The sequence below is a fragment of the Oncorhynchus mykiss genome, chromosome 11 (genome assembly GCF_013265735.2).
Source record: "Oncorhynchus mykiss isolate Arlee chromosome 11, USDA_OmykA_1.1, whole genome shotgun sequence".
In the NCBI taxonomy this organism is placed as follows: Eukaryota; Metazoa; Chordata; class Actinopteri; order Salmoniformes; family Salmonidae; genus Oncorhynchus; species Oncorhynchus mykiss.
This window is the reverse complement of record NC_048575.1, coordinates 77,461,387-77,484,642: the sequence shown is the minus strand read 5'-3', so window position 1 is coordinate 77,484,642 and position 23,256 is coordinate 77,461,387. Positions and strand designations below refer to the sequence as shown.

The following is a 23,256-nucleotide window of genomic DNA, read 5'->3' as shown; positions in this document are numbered from 1 at the left end:
GTTAAACGGGTGACCTGACGCTCTGAGGTCAGTAAAGATCCCATAGCACCTATTGTAATAGTAGGGGTGTTAACCCTGGTGTCCTGGTTAAATTTCCCAATCTAAACATCATGGCCATCTAATCTTCCCCTGCTCCCAATTGGCTGATTCATCCCTCTTCCCTGTAACCATTACCCAGGTTGTTGAGAATGTGTTCTCAGTCAACTTACTGGTTAAAAAAACATTATAAAAACCTGAACAGTCTGTGATAACTGTATTATTTGATGAAATGTGCAGGTTAAAGGTCAAATCAACTTGTTTTAAAAGAAAAATCTCAATTTCAATTAATTTATGGGTAACATTGAAGTACCATACTGTGATTGTTTTTCAATTAAAATGTTTTTTTATTTTTTTTTATTTTTTAAATGCTTCTTAGCAAAGAACAATTTCTCAAGCAAGAATGTTGCTAGGTCTGTCTGGGAGTGGTCTGAGTGGGGAGGGGAAAATGAAAACTAGCTGTGATTTGTAGAAAGGTTTGGAACTATCTTTCTTATTGGTCTATTAACTAATCCACTGGCCAAAACTCTATGCACCAAAACAGGCTGAAATGTCAGGCGGTCTTTTCAAAAAGCTCTCACACTATAGTAGTGAAATTGCACTGCAACCACAATTTGTGCTCTAAATATGTCCCTTCTGAAACCAGGCTGTTTTGTGGACGCATGCGGTTTCTACTTCCGGGTCACACGAGACTCCTCCTGTATCTAGCTGGCTGTGCAGAAGTATCATTTGACTATGTTGAAAATGATTACCGCAGCGCTTGAAAAAAAGACACGGAACAATGGCAGTCATTCTGGGCTTAAAAAGGGGAACTCAAATGTTTTTTTTGTGTGTGTTTTATATGTTCTCATATGTTGCTGCAACTGTTAAGTAAGGTGTGTACATTCTGAAAATGTGTTTTACGCTATTACGTTTCAGTGTACACAATGTCCAAGATGACTTCACATATACCCTTAAGAAGAACCTGAGGACCTTTTCCATCAGATTGTTTTGCTCATGTGTCTATGACGGAGGGGTTGATGGGAAGTGTAGTTCTAAAGTTCTTTATCTGAAAGAGTACATTCGGAAAGCCATCTTGGAAACCGAGCACTGTGTAGAGATTGCAATTTAATAGCGTGGACAGGATGTCAAAACAATTCAAGAATAAATAGAAAACACACACACCTTATTTAAACAGTTGTGGCAACACATGGAAACATGTAGCACACACAAAAGAAAAGCCACTTGAGATGGTTAAATAAAGTTGCATTAGTGACTAACTTCTGCCTAAAGTGCAAATATTGCTATCATCAGTGTTTCTCCCAGCTGCCTCATTCAGAATATTCCACCGAGCCACTCAGGGAAATCCATTTCTATTCATCTATTTGAAAGGTAAATATGTATTTGACTAACCTGCATTCTTTCTCTCTTCTGCCCCCAGAGAGTGGGGATTGTGGCTATGACAACGAGAGTGGACCCCATTTCATGAAGTGCTTGAGCAAGCTTTGGGTCGAGGCAGGTTGTAGCCTCCAGACCGAAGGTTCTCCTACAAGGAACCCGAAATTAGTAAGATACTGGAACACAATGACTGTGAGTGAGGTGAGGAGAAACATGGCCGAATACCCCAGTAAAAACGCATTCACTATAAACACAGCGTGCGAGGAAGATGAGGAGTGCTTCCCCGCACATGCCACGGTGCTCACCAGTGATGGATCCAGGAGAACCATGGCAGAGCTGAGCGTGGGGGACAGGGTGCTGGCGGTCGACGCTGCTGGCCAGCCCACCTTCAGCGAGGTCCTCCTGTGGCTTGATCGGCGGAGCGGCTCAAGAGAGCGTTACCTCCTGCTGGACACGGAGGGGTCCGAGGAGCCCCTGTACATCACACCTGACCATGTTCTCTTCATCGCCCCCGACAACGCAACAACGATTGACTTGGCCAGCAACGCACGCAGGGTCCCGGTGTTCGCCAAGGATGTCCTCCCGGGCCACCTAATCTACCTGCATGACCCCAGCACTGGATTACTGGAGGCCAAACGTGTGACCGAAGTGAGCGAGGCAGAGAGCCTAGGAGCCTACGCTCCCCTGACTGTGGAGGGGAACCTGGTGGTAGACGGACGCCTAGTTTCCTGCTACACCCTGCAGTGCCGGCAGCAGCTTGCTCACCTCACCTTCATCCCCTACAGGCTCCTCCACATCCTGCGCTCTTCCCTCTCGCTCCTTGGGGACCGGCTTCCGGCTCCTCCGAGGCAGGGGCAGGAAGACCAGGAAGGTATGCACTGGTACGCGAACGCCTGGTACCAGCTGGGCCTGTGGATGGGGTATCCGTTCAGTGAGACATGCTATTCCACCGACCTGCTGAGCTACCACTACCCCAGACCTGCCACTGGTCCGCTGTGAAGGCTGCCCACCACTGATAAGCTGTGAAGGCTGTCCACCTAAACTCCTCCACAGTCAGGTATCAAGATATATAGAATGATAGACTGATTATTATTATTCATTTCTTAGCAGATGCGTCACTTATTTGTCTTTCTATAAACTAGGGTACCAGTGACAATTTCCTTCACTCAACAACTTGTTACGGCTGTTTCATGTCAATACATGTCATTACATTTCCTAAGATATAACAGGGGATCATAGTTATGTTCAATCAAACTGATGTGTTGATTTAAGTGTTTATTAGTCCTTTATCATGGTTGGTGTCTTGACTGAATTTGTTCAAAATTGTGTGGCATAAAACATAAAACATGTTTTTTTTTCTCCTTGCGTTTATTGCAATGTGTTGTTGTCGTTATATCATATGTTAAGAATGAATCAGTTAAATTAGACATTGACCTGGAACTCTGTGTCACGGTCGTCCTCCTCTTCATCTGAAGAGGAGAGGCGAGAAGGATCGGAGGACCAAAATGCGGCGTGATATGTGTTCATCATTCATTTTAATAAAGAAAACACTGAAACACTATACAAAAACAGTAAACAAAATAACAACCGTGACGCTAACGCGAGCTGCGCTGAAACAAGCCATCAACATAGACAATCACCCACAAACAAACCCAGGCTACCTAAGTATGATTCTCAATCAGAGACAACTAATGACACCTGCCTCTGATTGAGAACCATACTAGGCCGAAACATAGAAATACCCAAAACATAGAAAAACAAACATAGACTGCCCACCCCAACTCACGCCCTGACCATACTAAATAAATACAAAACAAAGGAAATAAAGGTCAGAACGTGACACTCTGTAAGAATCCTGTCTGACTGTTTTTTTTTTGTAAGAGACATAAAACATGTTTTTTTTTGTATAGACATCTCAGAAATGCAGTGTAACTATGAAACCTGTAATTTTGTGTCTCCTTATGTTGGGGGGGGGGGGGGGGGGGGGGGTGAAAATAGTTTTCATGGGGCACACAAATCCCACATTATGTGTGCGATAGCAAAATCAAATGCTTTTAACCGAAAGAGTCACCTTACCTTGATACTTAAAACCTGAACGATACCGTCATTAACTTGATTCTTCAATAGTTACACACGATACCTGTAAATGCTTTAATCAATATGTTATTTGACACAGCAAGTTTACTGTGCATTTCTCGTTAAGTTGTATCTCAATTAAAACCCCTTATGAACTCTAAAGAACCACCATACAGTATTGGTTTTCAAAGCAAGTACAATATATGTCTTGGACAGTACACTATATTCTCTGTCAGATTTATTCTAATATGGACATATACAGGTAACTGCCAAGATAATGGAAACATTTGACTAAATGGGGATAGTAGTAGTAGTAGTAGGTTTAATTGGTTTCTCACAGTCATAGACTGAAATGTACACCAATTTACAGTCATAACATCAATCAAATATAATGATCAGATCCTAAACTAGCAAAACAGTTAATATAATACAATGTTAAAATATGCAATATATGTAAACAAAACAAGAATGACAAGTTTAAGGGTGGCAGCTTTATTTATAATTTTTCCTTTATTTAACTAGGCAAATCAGTTAAGAACAAATTCTTATTTCCAATGACAGCCTAGGACAGTGGGTTAACTGTCTTGTTCAGGGGCAGAACGACAGACTTGTACCGTGTCAGCTCGGGGATTTGAACTTGCAACCTTCCTAGTCCAACGCTCTAACCTCTAGGCTACCCTGCCGCTTTTCAAAAATCACATCTTAGAGTTCTTAGGAAGACATTTGCCCTGGGCTATATGGTGTATGCATGATCAGTGTAGTGAAGAATGGGATGGTAGAGTTCTGACAGCGACCTGCACGTGTCATCGGAGTGTTCAGTTTGTGGCTGTTGCGAGTTTCCTGTCCAGTAATCTGCTGTCTGCTTGGATGGAGCCAATCTGCAAACTGGGAGTTCTGCAGGGATTTAGTAAATGTCAGTCAGATCTGATCCCGTCTGCTCTCCAAAGACATGATTCAGAGGGTTTACACGAGTGTGGAGCAATTAACATCCTATTATGCTTAGGGTCGTGCATAAAAATGCTGAGCAGGCCATTATTTTGGCTATAATGGCTATGCCCCCCATAGGGTGACAATGCCCTCATCCACAGCGCACAAGCGGTCACTGAATGGTTTGCTGAGCATGAAAATTATGTAAACCATATGCCATGGTCGTCCCAGTCAAGCTGATGGGACCCCCTAATGGGGTCTGAGTGTGTGTGTGTACCATTGTTGGACTTGCAGGTTTTATTGCAGACTTGCAGTAGATACCCATCTACTGAATAAGCTACAATAAACTGGACAAGGACAACAGCTAGGCTATACACTATAGGGAAGACAAATGCCACAACCTATAACTGCGTTCAGCCTGATTAATCATGTCAAATACAGTCACACACTACAAAAACTGATATGGCGTCAAGCTAATTCATTTGCATGTCAAAGAACAAATGTAACGCGCATTGTACTCTGTTTATGCAATCAGGAGGGAAGGGTAGCACTCCTAGAAAACCCACTATCTTATCTGGTGCACCAAATTCCCCCTCACTACCTGTCTTCGTTGCCAACTACAGTACCCAGCAGCGACCGACAACCTCCCCCGGGAAGGTAAGTGATACTTGCAAGGGCTACGGATCTCGGCTCTCTCGGCTCTCCCGGCTCTCCCGGCTCTCTCGGCTCTCTCGGCTCTCTCGGCTCTCTCGGCTCTCTCGGCTCTCTCGGCTCTCTCGGCTCTCCCGGCTCTCCCGGCTCTCATGGCTCTCCCGGCTCTCCCGGCTCTCTCGGCTCTCTCGGCTCTCCCGGCTCTCCCGGCTCTGCCCTATAAAGGGATTTCCAGTCTTGCGCAGAGTTGCCAAGTAGCCACAGGTGTGAGCAATTAGTTCATGATTAGACACTGCCTTGATCAGCCTGCTGCATGATGACGAGGAACACCATGGCCCGGTCCTAGATTACTTTGTAGAGTGGTGTGAGGAATCACACTTGGTCCTCTATGCCAACAAGACCAAAGAGATGTGCAAAGACTTCAGGAAGCGTACAACACCGACCTCTGCAACTTCTATCAGAGGCCAGAATATAGAAATTGTAGAGGAACATAAATATCTGGGTGTCCTCTTGGGCAATAAGCTTCAGTGGAGTAGATGTACAGACCTGATCTACAAAAAGAGCCAACAGAGACTGTACTTTCTCAAAAAGCTGGGATCTTTTAATGCAGACTGTACTCTATTGACTCTGTTTTACAAATCTTTTTTTGAGAGTAGTTTAACTTTTTGTATTGTTTGTTGTTTTTGCAATGCTACTGTCAGCCAGAGAAATTTGCTGAGAATGATTATCACCACAGCAAGCAAGGTACTTGGAGTCAAACAGACAGGCCTGGATGAGATCTTTAAGGTCAGGGCCCTCCACAAGGTACTTGGAGTCAAACAGACAGGCCTGGATGAGATCTTTAAGGTCAGGGCCCTCCACAAGGTACTTGGAGTCAAACATACAGGCCTGGATGAGATCTTTAAGGTCAGGACAGGCCTGGATGAGGTCTTTAAGGTCGGGGCCCTCCACAAGGTACTTGGAGTCAAACAGACAGGCCTGGATGAGGTCTTTAAGGTCAGGGCCCTCCACAAGGTACTTGGAGTCAAACATACAGGCCTGGATGAGATCTTTAAGGTCAGGGCCCTCCCCGAGGTACTTGGAGTCAAACAGACAGGCCTGGATGAGATCTTTAAGGTCAGGGCCCTCCACAAGGTACTTGGAGTCAAACATACAGGCCTGGATGAGATCTTTAAGGTCAGGGCCCTCCACAAGGTACTTGGAGTCAAACAGACAGGCCTGGATGAGGTCTTTAAGGTCGGGGCCCTCCACAAGGTACTTGGAGTCAAACATACAGGCCTGGATGAGATCTTTAAGGTCAGGGCCCTCCACAAGGTACTTGGAGTCAAACATACAGGCCTGGATGAGATCTTTAAGGTCAGGGCCCTCCACAAGGTACTTGGAGTCAAACATACAGGCCTGGATGAGATCTTTAAGGTCAGAGCCCTCCACAAGGTACTTGGAGTCAAACATACAGGCCTGGATGAGATCTTTAAGGTCAGGGCCCCTCACAAGGTACTTGGAGTCAAGCGGACAGGCCTGGATGAGGTCTTTAAGGTCAGCTTCACCACAGGAACCAATCACAGCTTCACCACAGGAACCAATCACAGCTTCACCACAGTACCAATCACAGCTTCACCACAGGAACCAATCACAGCTTCAACACAGTACCAATCACAGCTTCACCACAGGAACCAATCACAGCTTCACCACAGTACCAATCACAGCTTCAACACAGTACCAATCACAGCTTCACCACAGGAACCAATCACAGCTTCAACACAGTACCAATCACAGCTTCACCACAGGAACCAATCACAGCTTCACCACAGGAACCAATCACAGCTTCACCACAGGAACCAATCACAGCTTCAACACAGTACCAATCACAGCTTCACCACAGGAACCAATCACAGCTTCACCACAGTACCAATCACAGCTTCAACACAGTACCAATCACAGCTTCACCACAGGAACCAATCACAGCTTCAACACAGTACCAATCACAGCTTCACCACAGGAACCAATCACAGCTTCACCACAGGAACCAATCACAGCTTCACCACAGGAACCAATCACAGCTTCACCACAGTACCAATCAAATCAAAATGTATTTGTCACATGCGCCGAATGGAACAGGTGTTTACCTTACCGTGAAATGTTGACTTTATACAAGCCCTTAAACCAACAGTGCAGTTCAAGAAGAGTTATTTACCAAGTAGACTAAAATAAAAACAAAAAGTAACGCAATAACAATAACAAGGCTATATACAGACTGTACCGAGTCAGTGTGCGGGGGTACAGGTTAGTTGAGGTAATTTATACATGTAGGTGTGACTGTTGTGAAATAAAACAGCAAGAGTGCAGAGGGTTAAACACAGGTACATTAATTGACGGGCTTGTGGTAATGACTGGAGCTGAATCAGTGGAATGGTATCAAATTGACACGATCGTCTGAATGAATGGACCAAGGCCCAGCGTACTTAGAGTTCCACATGTTTCATAAATATGAAACTCAACAAAAACAACACAGAAGAAAACGAAGATCCCACAAACTACAGGTGGAAAACAGGCTGCCCAAGTATGATCCCCAATCAGAGACAACGATAGACAGCTGCCTCTGATTGGGAACCATACCCGGCCAACAAAGAAATAGAAAACATAGATTGCCCACCCTAGTCACACCCTGACCTAACCAAATAGAGAATTAAAAGGATCTCTAAAGTCAGGGTATGACACAAATACATCCAACACATTGTTTCCAGGTGTTTGATGCCATTCCATTCGCTCCGTTCCGTCCGTTCTCCCTTCAGCAGCCTCCACTGTGCTTAAACTTTCGTACCCATCACCCCAGTCTCTCAGCCACAAAGTATATTGGGTGACAAAGGTTCTGATAGATAGTAAGTACAAATGTTTGTGACACTGTAATAGGTTGTTATCAAGAAAACAGTCCCAATAAGGTGCAGAGCGTTTGATTTTCCTGCCCGGGGGGGCAAGGAGACCCCCAGCTCCGCTAAAATCTTTGACAACTGAGTGGCGTTTTTCAATGGATTGTTAAATATGAACTATTTGGTTGTAATATCATCACCTCTTGAAGAGAATAGTCAGAACAACACATTTCAGATCCTAAATGTTTTGCATATTCCATGCAAAACATTTAGGTCTATCATCAGAGTTGTACAGCGAGTCACTGGATGCCTTTCATGTTCTGTAAACATCGATTGATCATATCATTTCAGATATGTGAAGGTAGCCTCACGATATCTCTCAATATTGGCCACCATTTATTTGATATTTGAGTGATACACTGAACAAAAATATAAACGCAACTCGCAACAATTTCAAAGATTTTACTAAGTTACAGTTCATATAATGAAAATCAGTCAATTGAAATAAATAAATTAGGCCCTAATCTATGGATTTCACATGACTGGGAATACAGATATGCATCTGTTGGTCACAGATACTTTTAAAAAGTTAGGGGAGTGGATCAGATAACCAGTCAGTATCTGGTGTGACCATTTGTCTCATGCAGCGCGACACATCTCCTTCACATAGAGTTGATCCGACTGTTGATTGTGGCCTGTGGAATGTTGTCCCAATCCTCTTCAATGGCTGTTCAAAGTTGCTGGATATTGGCGGGAACTGGAACACTCTGTCGTACACGTCAATGCAGAGCATCCCAAACAGGCTCAATGAGTGACATGTCTGGTGAGTATGTAGGCCATGGAAGAACTGGGACATTTTCAGCTTCCAGGAATTGTATACTTAAGCAATAAGGCACAAAGGGGTGTGGTATATGGCCAATATACAACGGCTAAGGGCTGGTCTTATGCAGGACATGGGTCCGTGCATTATCATTCTCATGAAACATGAGGTGATGGCGGCGGATGAATGGCACGACAATGGGCCACAGGATCTATCTCATCACGGTGTCTCTGTGCATTCAAATCAAATCAAGCTTTATTTATACACCACTTTACAGACACGGAATGCAACGCATTGTGATTCACAGGAAAAAACAACAACAATGACAATAAAATCTGAAATATTTACTACACCACAAACATAAGAGGATAAAAAAAACCTGAAGAATAACAAAAACTGAATGACTATAAAGCACCCTAAGGAAAAGCATTTCCTCCAGCAGACAAGCTAGCTCGATAGCTAAAGATATCTCAGTTAGATAGTGTAATTAGGTTGTGAAGACTTGGTCGATATTAGCTACAGGTTTATAGTTTTTGGTCAAATTAACCCAGCTGTTGGAGGAAAGCCTTTTCTCTCAGGCATACCGTAACCTACCTTTCATTATGTAATGAAACCATTTCTACCTCTGTTAACCATGACAACAACGTTGGCCCCTGTTGTCACCCACCTGTTGGAGGAAAGCCTTTTCTCACAGTCGTACCCTAACCTACCTTTCATTATGTAATGCGACCATCTCTGTTAACCCAGGCTTCATCCCAGCTTCCATTTGGGACACGACAAAGATTTCAGTTCAAATCCCTGTTTGCCACGTAGTATAGGGCGTTGCCGTCTCATAGCCAGCACCGTGGAGACTCATTGGCTGAGGCGATGCTTGAGAACTGACCATATGTATGTTGCTATCACCTTTAGAGTGGAGGGGGCTGAAGGGACTGTACAGTATGTTATATTTACTGGGTAGAATGCACAACATTCAGACGCTACAAGGCTGAGGTAAAAGACAGCCAATACATCTTTCTATCTCTCACTCTCTCTGTAGTCATTTCTTTGTCTCTATTTGGTTTGTTTTTCTCAGAAGTATCTTGGCTTCTCTTTCTCTCTGTAGTTTTCTTCGTCTGTACTGGGTTTGTTTTTCTCAGAAGTATCTTGGCTTCCCCCTCTCTCTGTAGTTTTCTTCATCTATACTGGGTTTGTTTTTCTCAGAAGTATCTTGGCTTCTCCCTCTCTCTGTAGTTTTCTTCGTCTCTATTTGGTTTGTTTTTCTCAGAAGTATCTTGGCTTCTCTTTCTCTCTGTAGTTTTCTTCGTCTGTACTGGGTTTGTTTTTCTCAGAAGTATCTTGGCTTCTCCCTCTCTCTGTAGTTTTCTTCATCTATACTGGGTTTGTTTTTCTCAGAAGTATCTTGGCTTCTCCCTCTCTCTGTAGTTTTCTTCGTCTCTATTTGGTTTGTTTTTCTCAGAAGTATCTTGGCTTCTCTTTCTCTCTGTAGTTTTCTTCGTCTGTACTGGGTTTGTTTTTCTCAGAAGTATCTTGGCTTCTCCCTCTCTCTGTAGTTTTCTTCATCTATACTGGGTTTGTTTTTCTCAGAAGTATCTTGGCTTCTCCCTCTCTCTGTAGTTTTCTTCGTCTCTATTTGGTTTGTTTTTCTCAGAAGTATCTTGGCTTCTCTTTCTCTCTGTAGTTTTCTTCGTCTCTATTTGGTTTGTTTTTCTCAGAAGTATCTTGGCTTCTCCCTCTCTCTGTAGTTTTCTTCGTCTCTACTGGGTTTGTTTTTCTCAGAAGTATCTTGGCTTCTCCCTCTCTCTGTAGTTTTCTTCGTCTGTACTGGGTTTGTTTTTCTCAGAAGTATCTTGGCTTCTCCCTCTCTCTGTAGTTTTCTTCGTCTGTACTGGGTTTGTTTTTCTCAGAAGTATCTTGGCTTCTCCCTCTCTCTGTAGTTTTCTTCGTCTATACTGGGTTTGTTTTTCTCAGAAGTATCTTGGCTTCTCCCTCTCTCTGTAGTTTTCTTCGTCTATACTGGGTTTGTTTTTCTCAGAAGTATCTTGGCTTCTCCCTCTCTCTGTAGTTTTCTTCATCTATACTGGGTTTGTTTTTCTCAGAAGTATCTTGGTATCTTGGGTTTGATACATTAATCTCTGAAGGTAAATAATGTACAGTGCCTTGCGAAATTATTCGGCCCCCTTGAACTTTGCAACCTTTTGCCACATTTCAGGCTTCAAACATAAACATATAAAACTGTATTTTTTTTGTGAAGAATCAACAACAAGTGGGACACAATCATGAAGTGGAACGACATTTATTGGATATTTCAAACTTATTTAACAAATCAAAAACTGAAAAATTGGGCGTGCAAAATTATTCAGCCCCTTTACTTTCAGTGCAGCAAACTCTCTCCAGAAGTTCAGTGAGGATCTCTGAATGATCCAATGTTGACCTAAATGACTAATGATGATAAATACAATCCACCTGTGTGTAATCAAGTCTCCGTATAAATGCACCTGCACTGTGATAGTCTCAGAGGTCCGTTAAAAGCGCAGAGAGCATCATGAAGAACAAGGAACACACCAGGCAGGTCCGAGATACTGTTGTGAAGAAGTTTAAAGCCGGATTTGGATACAAAAAGATTTCCCAAGCTTTAAACATCCCAAGGAGCACTGTGCAAGCGATAATATTGAAATGGAAGGAGTATCAGACCACTGCAAATCTACCAAGACCTGGCCGTCCCTCTAAACTTTCAGCTCATACAAGGAGAAGACTGATCAGAGATGCAGCCAAGAGGCCCATGATCACTCTGGATGAACTGCAGAGATCTACAGCTGAGGTGGGAGACTCTGTCCATAGGACAACAATCAGTCGTATATTGCACAAATCTGGCCTTTATGGAAGAGTGGCAAGAAGAAAGCCATTTCTTAAAGATATCCATAAAAAGTGTAGTTTAAAGTTTGCCACAATCCACCTGGGAGACACACCAAACATGTGGAAGAAGGTGCTCTGGTCAGATGAAACAAAAATTGAACTTTTTGGCAACAATGCAAAACGTTATGTTTGGCGTAAAAGCAACACAGCTGAACACACCATCCCCACTGTCAAACATGGTGGTGGCAGCATCATGGTTTGGGCCTGCTTTTCTTCAGCAGGGACAGGGAAGATGGTTAAAATTGATGGGAAGATGGATGGAGCCAAATACAAGACCATTCTGGAAGAAAACCTGATGGAGTCTGCAAAAGACCTGAGACTGGGACGGAGATTTGTCTTCCAACAAGACAATGATCCAAAACATAAAGCAAAATCTACAATGGAATGGTTCAAAATTAGAATGGCCAAGTCAAAGTCCAGACCTGAATCCAATCGAGAATCTGTGGAAAGAACTGAAAACTGCTGTTCACAAATGCTCTCCATCCAACCTCACTGAGCTCGAGCTGTTTTGCAAGGAGGAATGGGAAAAAATGTCAGTCTCTCGATGTGCAAAACTGATAGAGACATACCTCAAGCGACTTACAGCTGTAATCGCAGCAAAAGGTGGTGCTACAAAGTATTAACTTAAGGGGGCTGAATAATTTTGCACGCCCAATTTTTCAGTTTTTGTTTTGTTAAAAAAGTTTGAAATATCCAATAAATGTCGTTCCACTTCATGATTGTGTCCCACTTGTTGTTGATTCTTCACAAAAAAATACAGTTTTACATCTTTATGTTTGAAGCCTGAAATGTGGCAAAAGGTCGCAAAGTTCAAGGGGGCCGAATACTTTCGCAAGGCACTGTACTTACATTCAGTAATCTGGCTCTGATTTGTCATCCTGAGGGTCCCAGAGATAAAATGTAGCATGGTTTTGTTTGATAAAATCAATTCTTACATTCAAATGTAGGAACTGGGTTCTACAGTTTGAAAATGCAAGTTTTTTTCGATGTATTATCTTTACCAGATCTAGTGTGTTGTTTTCTCCTAAATTCATTTCACACTTCCACAAACTTTAAAATGTTTCCTTTCAAATGGTATCAAGAATATGCATATCCTTGCTTCAGGTCCAGAGCTACAGGCAGTTAGATTTGGGTATGTCATTTTAGGCAAAATTGGAAAAAAAGGGTCCAATCCTGTTGTATCTCTCTCTCTCTCTCTCTCTCTCTCTCTCCCTGTCTCTCTCTCTCTCTCTCTTTCTTCCTCCCTCCCTCTCCATCTCTCTCACTCTGCTTCTCTTCTCTCTTTCTCTCTGCCCCCCCCCTCTCCTAGTTGTCTTCCCTCCACAGATCAAGCCCTATCAGACTGATAGACATGTCCTCCTCCTCTCTCCTGTGGTGCCTGCTGGTGGTGTGTGTTCTGACTGTGGTCCAGATCTATGCAGCAGAGGAACCTAAAGTCCTCAAGGTGTTCAACCTCAGAGCCAGCGACCTGAACAGCGGCTTGTTCCAGACCCCTGATGCCTACGTCAAGGTAAATCTCTCCTCACCTGAGTCACCTGTCCACCATGATAGCTGATGTGGTGCAAATACATCTAATCTAATGATGATAATGACGATAATGAAAATAATTGTAATAGTGATGATTATAATGATAAGAATGATGATACATCAAATCAATTCAAATGTTATTTGTCACATACACATGGTTAGCAGATTTTAATGCGAGTGTAGCGAAATGCTTGTGCTTCTAGTTCCGACCGTGCAGTAATAACTAACAAGTAATCAAACAATTTCACAACTGCCTTATACAAACACAAGTGTAAGGGAATTAATAAGAATATGTACATATAAATATATGGATGAGCGATGGTCGTGCGGCATAGGCAAGATGCAGTAGATGGTATAGAGTACAGTTTATACATATGAGTAATGTAGGGTATGTAAACATTATATAAAGTGGCATTGTTTAAAGTGGCTAGTGATATATTTATTACATCCAATTATTAAAGTGGCTGGAGTTGAGTCAGTATGTTGGCAGCAGCCACTCAATGTTAGTGGTGGCTGTTTAACAGTCTGATGGCCTTGAGATAGAAGCTGTTCTTCAGTCTCTCGGTCCCAGCTTTGATGCACCTGTACTGACCTCGCATTCTGGATGAAAGCGGGGTGAACAGGCAGTGGCTCGTGTGGTTGTCCTTGATGATATTTTTGGCCTTCCTGTGACATCGGGTGGTGTAGCTGTCCTGGAGGGCAGGTCTCCCGGTGATGCGTTGTGCAGACCTCACTACCCTCTGGAGAGTCTTACGGTTGTGGGCGGAGCAGTTGCCGTACCAGGCGGTGATACAGCCCGCCAGGATGCTCTTGATTGTGCATCTGTAAAAGTTTGTGTGTTTTCGGTGACAAGCCGAATTTCTTCAGCCTCCTGAGGTTGAAGAGGCACTGTTGCGGCTTCTTCACCACGCTGTCTGTGTGGGTGAAACATTTCAGTTTGTCCGTGATGTGTACGCCGAGGAACTTAAAACTTTCCACCTTCTCCGCTACTGTCCTGTCGATGTGGATAGGGGGGTGCTCCCGCTGCTGTTTCCTGAAGTCCACGATCATCTCCTTGGTTTTGTTGACGTTGAGTGTGAGGTTATTTTCCTGACACCACACTCCGAGGGCCCTCACCTCCTCCCTGTAGGCCGTCTCATCATTGTTGGTAAATCAAGCCTACCACTGTAGTGTCGTCTGCAAACTTGATGATTGAGTTGGAGGCGTGTATGGCCACGCAGTCGTGGGGGAACAGGGAGTACAGGAGAGGGCTCAGAACGCACCCTTGTGGGGCCCCAGTGTTGAGGATCAGCAGGGTGGAGATGTTGTTTCCTACCCTCACCACCTTGGGGCGGCCTGTCAGAAAGTCCAGGACCCAGTTGCACAGGGCGGGGTCGAGACCCAGGGTCTCCAGCTTAATGACGAGTTTGTAGGGTACTATGGTGTTAAATATTATTATTATCATTATTATCAGTATCATTATTCTCATCATCATCATCATCATTATTGTCATTATCATCACAAGTATCATTATGATTTAGGTGTTTATGGGCTCCGGCTACGGCGGGAAGACAGAGGTAAAGAACAACAACCATGACCCCTGGTGGAAGGAGGACTTCAACTTCTTCAACGCCATTGAGAACAACCCCATGAGGCTGGAGGTGTACGACAGTGACGTGCTCTTCGACGACCTGCTGGGGACCTGCGAGCGCTCCATCAAGATTGGAACTTGGCAACATCAATGTTTCCTGAAGAAGGGAGGGAGCCTGTACTACTCCTACACCCTAGAGCCTCTACAGTAGACCCTGTACTACTCCTACACCCTAGAGCCTCTACAGTAGACCCTGTACTACTCCTACACCCTAGAGCCCCTACAGTAGACACTGTACTACTCCTACACCCTAGAGCCCCTACAGTAAACCCTGTACTACTCCTATACCCAAGAGCCCCTACAGTAGACCCTGTACTACTCCTACACCCTAGAGCCCCTACAGTAGACCCTGTACTACTCCTATACCCAAGAGCCCATACAGTATACCCTGTATTACTCCTACACCCTAGAGTCCCTACAGTAGACCCTGTACTACTCCTACACCTTAGAGCCTCTACAGTAGACCCTGTACTACTCTTACACCCTCTTTAGTAAACCCTGTACTACTCCTACACCCTAGAGCCTCTACAGTAGACCCAGTACTACTCCTACACCCTAGAGCCTCTACAGTTGACTCCATACTACTCCTACATTCTAGAGCCTCTACAGTAAACCCTGTACTACTCCTACTCCTAGTACTACCCCTACACCCTAAACGCCTACAGTACACCCTAGAGCTCATTAGACCCCTTCCACATAGTTAAAACAACTTTTATTATTGATAGTCCTATATCCAGTAGAGGCCTCTTGTTATCTACAGCAACGTCTGGTCCCATGGTCTCTCTCCTCTCATCTATATTTACAACAACGTCCCATTTCGGATCCCTCATCTGTTACATGGATTTCTAATTCTCCTCAAACTGAGCTGAAAAACCGTCCTCCCCCTGACCTCATCCTTAGGCTCATCATAACAGACTAGATTCTAGAACATTGAGCAGTACAAAACTCCACCTCCACCTTACAGTTAGTGTATTGTAATTAGTGTCTACACTGATGTCTCTCTCTCAGTCTCCCACTTTGTGTATTTAACTGATTTGGGTATAAATCAGATCTCAGGGGATCAGGGACCATGCATGACAAACAGTTCACCAGATTTAAGACTGTCCATGCACCAGATTTAGGACTGTCCATGCACCAGATTTAGGACTGTCCATGCACCAGATTTAGGACTGTCCATGCACCAGATTTAAGACTGTCCATGCACCAGATTTAAGACTGTCCATGCACCAGATTTAAGACTGTCCATGCACCAGATTTAAGACTGTCCATGCACCAGATTTAAGACTGTCCATGCACCAGATTTAGCAACATACAACTGCTTATTTCCAGTAAACGTGATCATAAAACATGGGTTCTGTGTCTGTTTATCTCGTGAAATGCAGTAAAGAAGTTGACCTCTTGTCACTATGATTGTACTGTTATGCTCCTTCTAGCTCTGTGTCTGATTGGCTCTGTCCAACTGTCACTTCCGTGCTCACTCTACCATGGCATCAATTAATAAAAACTAGATTCACTGCACAGGGCTTTCAGTCTCTCTCATATTTTTTTTTAGTTGTGTTGAAATGAGGCTCACTTACATGACGGTCTGTTAGAAAAGGAACACAATTCTTAGAGTAACACAAATAAAAGGAAGTGATTTAAAAGCTATATATGTGTGTTTTTACAGTTAGGACACAAATACCAGAGTCTTCCTGATTCACTATTGGTTCTGTTTTAGGGAAGTTGAAACGTTTGAAAACAAAGAAAATATATAGCATGTCCTCTGCAAAGAATGTTTATTTGGGGTTATGACAAAGTTAGAAAGCAGTAACAGTATAGAGCTAATTTAGGTATTTAATTAAGGAACCAGACCAGATGTACAGATGCCAGACTCTTCTTGTGCTGTGAGGAAACATGTTTTAAATAAATGAAACCATGTTGGAACGAGGCGTACCAAACACATTTTAGGCCAGCTTGAACAATCACGGGTGTGGAACAAAGTGTTGCCGTGGTAATACGTCATGATGACACATGATACGTCACTCAGCTATTAGTCCCTGTTTGTGTTCCAAATGGCACCCTATTCCCTATGTAGGGCACTACCCACTCTATGGGCCCTGGTCAAAAGTAGTGCACTATATAGGGAAAAGGGTGCCATTTGGGATGAAGGCCTTGTAAAGAACTAGTAACCTCCCCTTTATGGACACATTGGACTGGCTGTGTATGAAAACATTACTGGCTGTCAAAATCCTTGCATCCTCCCTCCTTGTTTCCTCAATCCATCTCAAATCGCTTCGAAGGAGATGAGTGGATCCAAGGTCCCACCCTTGGTTGTCATCTTCCAATGAGCTTTGAGAGGAATTGATAAAAAACAGGCAAGCAATGATTTGACAGCTAGCAACGTTTTCCTCACTCTTTGAAGGCTGTGAATCTAGGAGTTTATTCAAAAGCCTGGTCTTCAGTTCATCACCATTAGAGGTTTATACTATTCGTAGGTGTTGCTGTTATTTGGCAACGCAGACTGTTATCTCATTGGTTGAGGCATTACTGAGAACAAGCCACCTGTGGAGTGTCATTGCATTTCTGTGTGGGGGGAGAGGGGGTGTATGTTGAGGGTGTATTGTGGATACACGGGTGAGGTGTTTACAAACAGTGAGAGGGCATAGGAACAACCATCAGTGGTTGGTTTTCGAGACAGACAGACGCTCGTCTCCTGACTCTACAGAACACAGGTATTATGACCCTACCGAGAGTTTATTTTATAATGTATTATATTTGAAAATGAACATAATGTAAAGAACTCATTGGGAAAAAACTGGTTGAATCAACGTTGTTTCCACGTCATGTCCTGATATATCAAGTCTTTCCTCTCTTCTTCTGACTTTTTCTATCTTTTCATTTGTTCCTCTTCTCTGTGAAGATGGTTAGTGTTTTCAGGTTTATATTTTCTCCTTTCTTTCATCTCCCCCCCCTCTCTCTCTCTCTCTGCCTCTCTTCTCTCTTTCTTCCCCTCTCTCTCTCTGCCTCTCTTCTCTCTTTCTCCCCCTCCCTCTTTTTATCTCTGCATCTCTTCTCTCTTTCTACCCCTCCCGGTTTCTCTCTCGCACTCTCTCTCTGCCTCTCTTCCCCCCCTTCTCTCTCCTAGTTATTTTCCCTCCACAGATCAAGCCCTATCTGACTGAGAGACACGTCCTCCTCCTCTCTTCTGTGGTGCCTGCTGGTGGTGTGTGTTCTGGCTGTGGTCCAGATCTATACAGCAGAGGAACGTAAGGTCCCCAAGGTGTTTTAAACCTCCGTGCCACTGACCTGCACAACAGACTGCTAGGGATCCCTGATGCCTACGTCGAGGTAAATCCCTCCTCACCTGAGTCACCTGTCCACCATGATAGCTGATGTGTGGTTGATCTGTCTGGCGCCACATGTCTGGGTGGTGGATAAGGTAATATCCCAAACCACTTACCATGTATAGCCCTTTGAGCATCTGGAAAAAAAACTTTATATAAATCTATCATTATTTTATTATTGTTATTAAAGGGATAGTTCCCCCAAATGCATTGATTGCTGGCTTACCTTGTCAATAGACTGCTTACAGGGCAAGGAAACAGTCAAGATAAAAATGGCTGTTGACCATGAAATATATTATGTGGTCTCTGGGTGACCCTCTGAGGTTAGGGGTCACCATGAATTTAAAAATAATAATTCACCTTAATTTAACCAGGTAGGCCAGTTGAGAACAAGTTCTCATTTACAACTGCGACCTGGCCAAGATAAAGCAAAGCAGTGGGACAAGAACAACAAAGAGTTACACATAAACAAACGTACAGTCAATAAACACAATAGAAAAAGTCTATACACAGTGTGTGCAAATGTAGAAGCATAAGGAGGTAAGGCAATAAATAGGCCGTATTAGCGAAGTAATTACAATTTAGCATATTAACACTGGAGTGATAGATGTGCAGAAGATGATGTGCAAGTAGAAATACTGGTGTGCAAAAGAGCAAAAAAATGATATAAAAACAATATGGGGATGAGGTAGGTTGGATGGGCTATTTACAGATGGGCTGTGTACAGATGCAGCAGTCTCCAACTTCAGCGATTTTTTTAAAAGCAGGACTTAGCTCCCTGATTCTCCTGAACCTTCGACCGGTGGCTGTAACTCAGCTAAAGGCCAGTCCAAATGATAAAATAATCTATGGTTCTCTAAGTCATTTTGTGATTTTGGTGAACTATCCCTTTAAGGTGTTAGTGCAGCTTTGCGGGGAGGACAGAGGTGAAGAATGACCGATCTGACCCCTGGTGGAAGGAGGACTTCAGCTATTATGGGTTCATTTAGAAGATGCTGATCCAGCGGGAAAAATACAACTTACTCACCCACACGTAAACACACCTAAGAGGTGTAAAAAGTATTCATATCAACTGTTTAGTGGTCCCTTTGAGGATCATTTGATAAAGATAAGGTTAAAGCACTTTATGTCTGTTTAAAGGGTCTGGGAAACAACGTCTCAGACAAATATCATCGCCACGTTAATCATCAACTTCGTAAAAAAAATGAAATCAAGCTAGGAAAAAACCACAAGGAGCAGATAAACTGACCCCTTCCTCAACCCCCACCACAGCCTCAACCCCCACCACAGCCTCAACCCCCACCACAGGCTCAACCCCCACCACAGCCTCAACCCCCACCACAGCCTCAACCCCCACCACAGCCTCAACCCCCACCACAGCCTCAACCCCCACCACAGCCTCAACCCCCACCACAGCCTCAACCCCCACCACAGCCTCAACCCCCACCACAGCCTCAACTCCCACCACAGCCTCAACCCCACCACAGCCTCAACCCCCACCACAGCCTCAACCCCCACCACAGCCTCAACCCCCACCACAGGCTCAACCCCAACCACAGCCTCAACCCCCACCACAGCCTCAACTCCCACCACAGCCTCAACTCCCACCACAGCCTCAACTCCCACCACAGCCTCAACCCCACCACAGCCTCAACCCCCACCACAGTCTCAACCCCCACCACAGCCTCAACCCCCAAGATCTAAGATCCTGTAGAACAGACAGACAGACAGACAGACAGACAGACAGATAGACAGACAGACAGACAGACAGACAGACAGACAGACAGACAGACAGACAGACAGACAGACAGACAGACAGACAGACAGACAGACAGACAGACAGACAGACAGACAGACAGACAGACAGACAGATAGACAGACAGACAGACAGACAGACGTTTGTGTGTAGCGCCACAGAGAGAGGAGACAGGGGTATGTTCTGTAGTCAGTGGATATTGTCACTCTGGGAGTGGCTCATATTATAATACCATAAATAACTCTGTAGTCTTCTGTACTTCTTTAATACACAAAGTATTTTGATTAAAGAAGTAATTAGATCTTGGAATATTAACCACAAGTGGACTCACTGCATTCAAAGTGATTGAAGATAAAACCAAGAGGTTTTATAACTCATCCGGTTGATAGAGCCCTGGGATAAAGCTTCTATTGAGGCCAGAGACAGTGTTTGTATGTGGCGCCACAGAGTGAGTGATATAACTGTAGTGTGTAAAGGCTTTGTCCCACATTACACCCTATTCACTTTATAGTGAACTACTTTTGACCAGTAGTGCTCTATATAGGGAATGAGGTGCCATTTGGGACTCAAACATTGTCACTGTAGGAGTGGTCCTTATAATACCACTCTGACTGAAGCAGTGGGCTGTGAGGCGGCGCCTGTTGTCTTCCTATAGATAGTGATCAATGGTATTACTGATGAATTACAGATTCTATGCAGTACTATTTACCATGTCCACCCTTAGCAATGTCTTCTCCCTTACCTAACTGTTTATTCACTGGGCTGGCCTTTTGACATTATCTGGAATACAATTTGTTCAATCAGCATTTCAGATAGTATCAGAATTTGTTGTCACACCTTATAGGCTTCCATATGTCTCTTGGTAATATAAGGTGTGTTCTCATTGGTTATGTCATCACTAAGTAGTCCTACGTACCATCTGTGGGTCATCATACAAACCTGGGTGGGGGGAGGGGGGGGGGCTGAGATCTTTATAAACAGCTAGATGGCACAGTAAGGACCATCAGCAGTTGGGTGACTAGAGAAGACAGACGTCCAGCTCAAGAATATCCAGGTAAGACATGATCTGTTGTTCTGGTGCTGTTCTACTACCTCTCTCTCTCTCTCTCTTCCTTCATTGATCTCTTGATTCTGAAAATATGTCCTGATCTTTAACCTACATTTGAATGTCTGTAGTGTTATTTTCAAGTTCTTATGGACATAAGAATATATCTTCCCCTCTCCTCTTCTATCTCCTCTCTTTCAGACAGTGTACCATGGCCTCTCTCTCTCTGTCCCTGGGACTGCTGGTGCTATGCACCCTGGCTCTTGTACACTGTGACCTGGATGACAGCCATGTCAGGGTGTGGGGCCTTAGTGCCTCCAACCTGAAAGGAGACTTCCTCTCCCAGCCAGACCCTTACGTCAAGGTGAATTGATTCATTTATTTATTCTTTATTTAACCAGATCAGTCAGTTAATAAATCATTGTGATATAAAATGAGGGACTGACAGGTGGGGAGATAAAACAGAAGTACAGTGATGTTACAGACAGGACAGACATCATAACACAGAAGGACAGAGACACAGCAATAATCAAACAGTACACAGTAGACAGTAAGCTGTCATTTGTTTGGCTATCAAGTAGCCTACAGTGATTGCACGGCCAGGCAACAGGGAGTACAGGAAGGGAATGAACACTCCTGAGGTGCCCCTGTGTTTAGGACCACTGTGGAGGATGTGTTGTTACCTACCCTTACCATTAAAGATCATTTAGTATTAGAAGCACAATAACAATTAAAAAACGACAACATTATCTTCCTTAGGTGTGGTGCGGCCCAGCCTTCGGTGGCATGACCAGCATTTTGAAGAACCAGGCCAACCCCACCTGGCCCGGAGAATTCAACTTCCTAGACATCATCCACAAGTCTGTTCTGAAGCTGGAGGTGAGTTTCCCCCTTTACTATGCAGGGCGCTTTGAGCACTGGAAAAGCACTATGTAAATCCCATCAATTATTATTATTGTGATGATGATGAAGAAGAGGGACAGGAAGAGAAAGAGATGGAGGAGGAGGAAGAGGAAGAGGAGGATGATGATGATTATGATTATTACGAATTTGATAGTTATGATTATTATTAATTATTACTATTGTTTTGTTATTTTTATAATAATGTAATTATTATTAGGTGTGGGATCAGGACGCCGGGCCAGATAACCGCCTGGGAACCTGTACCACAACTGTCTACCCAGGAACACACACTGAGACCTGCCACCTGAAGAAAGGCACCGTCTACTACACCTACAGCTACAAGAAGGAACAGGAGCAATAGAATGATGATTAGATTGTAACCTATGACCTTTGTGACCTCGTGTCTGATTGGTTCTCTCACCCTGTCACCCATTTATTCTCTTCCTTATAACATCAATTAAAAACGTGCAATCAATTAAAAACGTGCAAGATGTTCTCAGTCTGGTTTGATCATGTTTCTGTATTATTTTATGAGTTCTCAGAAGATGTCTTAGATTGGTCCGTAGAATATTAAAAGTGATAAATCAATATTTCGACTAATTTTAGATTTTATCTAAAATATTTTTACCATTTGACATTTACCTTTTACAGTAGACCATTATGGTGCTTAAACCTGAGTTGAATATAACTTTCTGTTATTCTAAGGTTTGGCCTTCATTCATAATCAGCGGATCAGATGAATACAAAACTTTTGACAGTACGGTACATCACAAAACCCTTTACAGTTTAGAGACATTACTGAGAACTATATACAGTTTAGAGACATTACTGAGAACCCTATACAGTTTAGAGACATTACTGAGAACTATATACAGTTTAGAGACATTACTGAGAACCCTATACAGTTTAGAGACATTACTGAGAACCCTATACAGTTTAGAGACATTACTGAGAACTATATACAGTTTGGTTTAGGGACATTACTGAGAACTATATACAGTTTGGTTTAGAGACATCATTGAGAAACCTATACAGTTTGGTTAAGAGACATTACTGAAAACGATATACAGTTTGGTTTAGAGACATTACTGAAAACTATATACAGTTTGGTTTAGAGACATCACTGAGAACTATATAAGGTTTGGTTTAGAGACATTACTGAAAACTATATACAGTTTGGTTTAGAGACATTACTGAAAACTATATACAGTTTGGTTTAGAGACATTACTGAAAACGATATACAGTTTGGTTTAAAGACATTACTGAAAACTATATACAGTTTGGTTTAGAGACATTACTGAAAACTATATACAGTTTGGTTTAGAGACATTACTGAAAACTATATACAGTTTGGTTTAGAGACATCACTGAGAACTATATAAGGTTTGGTTTAGAGACATTACT

At 43.3% G+C, this 23,256-nt stretch overlaps 3 protein-coding genes across 4 annotated transcripts in view; all 3 read left to right on the top strand.

Moving 5' to 3' along the window:
• Positions 1-2,771, top strand: part of LOC110536424 — a 34,059-nt gene extending 31,288 nt beyond the window's left edge. The window contains exon 4 of the mRNA XM_036936418.1: positions 1,457-2,771. Coding sequence (XP_036792313.1) covers positions 1,457-2,412 — 956 coding nt within the window. The 3' untranslated portion in view covers positions 2,413-2,771. The remainder of the gene's footprint in view (positions 1-1,456) is intronic.
• A 6,849-nt stretch (positions 2,772-9,620) lies between these two features.
• On the top strand, positions 9,621-16,347 carry LOC118937408 (perforin-1-like). 2 transcript variants are annotated; one of them, XM_036936420.1, is made up of 3 exons: positions 9,621-9,744; positions 12,977-13,177; positions 14,715-16,347. In XM_036936420.1, exons 2-3 carry the CDS (start codon positions 13,019-13,021, stop codon positions 14,973-14,975), a joined length of 420 nt encoding a protein of 139 aa, XP_036792315.1. In that variant the 5' UTR covers positions 9,621-9,744; positions 12,977-13,018; the 3' UTR covers positions 14,976-16,347. The 2 variants fall into 2 exon arrangements, with proteins under 2 accessions (XP_036792315.1, XP_036792316.1); XM_036936421.1 differs by lacking the exon at positions 9,621-9,744 and adding an exon at positions 9,957-10,892.
• Positions 16,348-20,865: 4,518 nt separating this feature from the next.
• LOC110536422 (perforin-1) lies at positions 20,866-22,314 on the top strand. The gene is made up of 4 exons (XM_036936417.1): positions 20,866-20,957; positions 21,150-21,312; positions 21,708-21,827; positions 22,069-22,314. Exons 2-4 carry the CDS (start codon positions 21,160-21,162, stop codon positions 22,210-22,212), a joined length of 417 nt encoding a protein of 138 aa, XP_036792312.1. The 5' UTR covers positions 20,866-20,957; positions 21,150-21,159; the 3' UTR covers positions 22,213-22,314.
• The last annotated feature ends 942 nt before the right edge of the window (positions 22,315-23,256 follow it).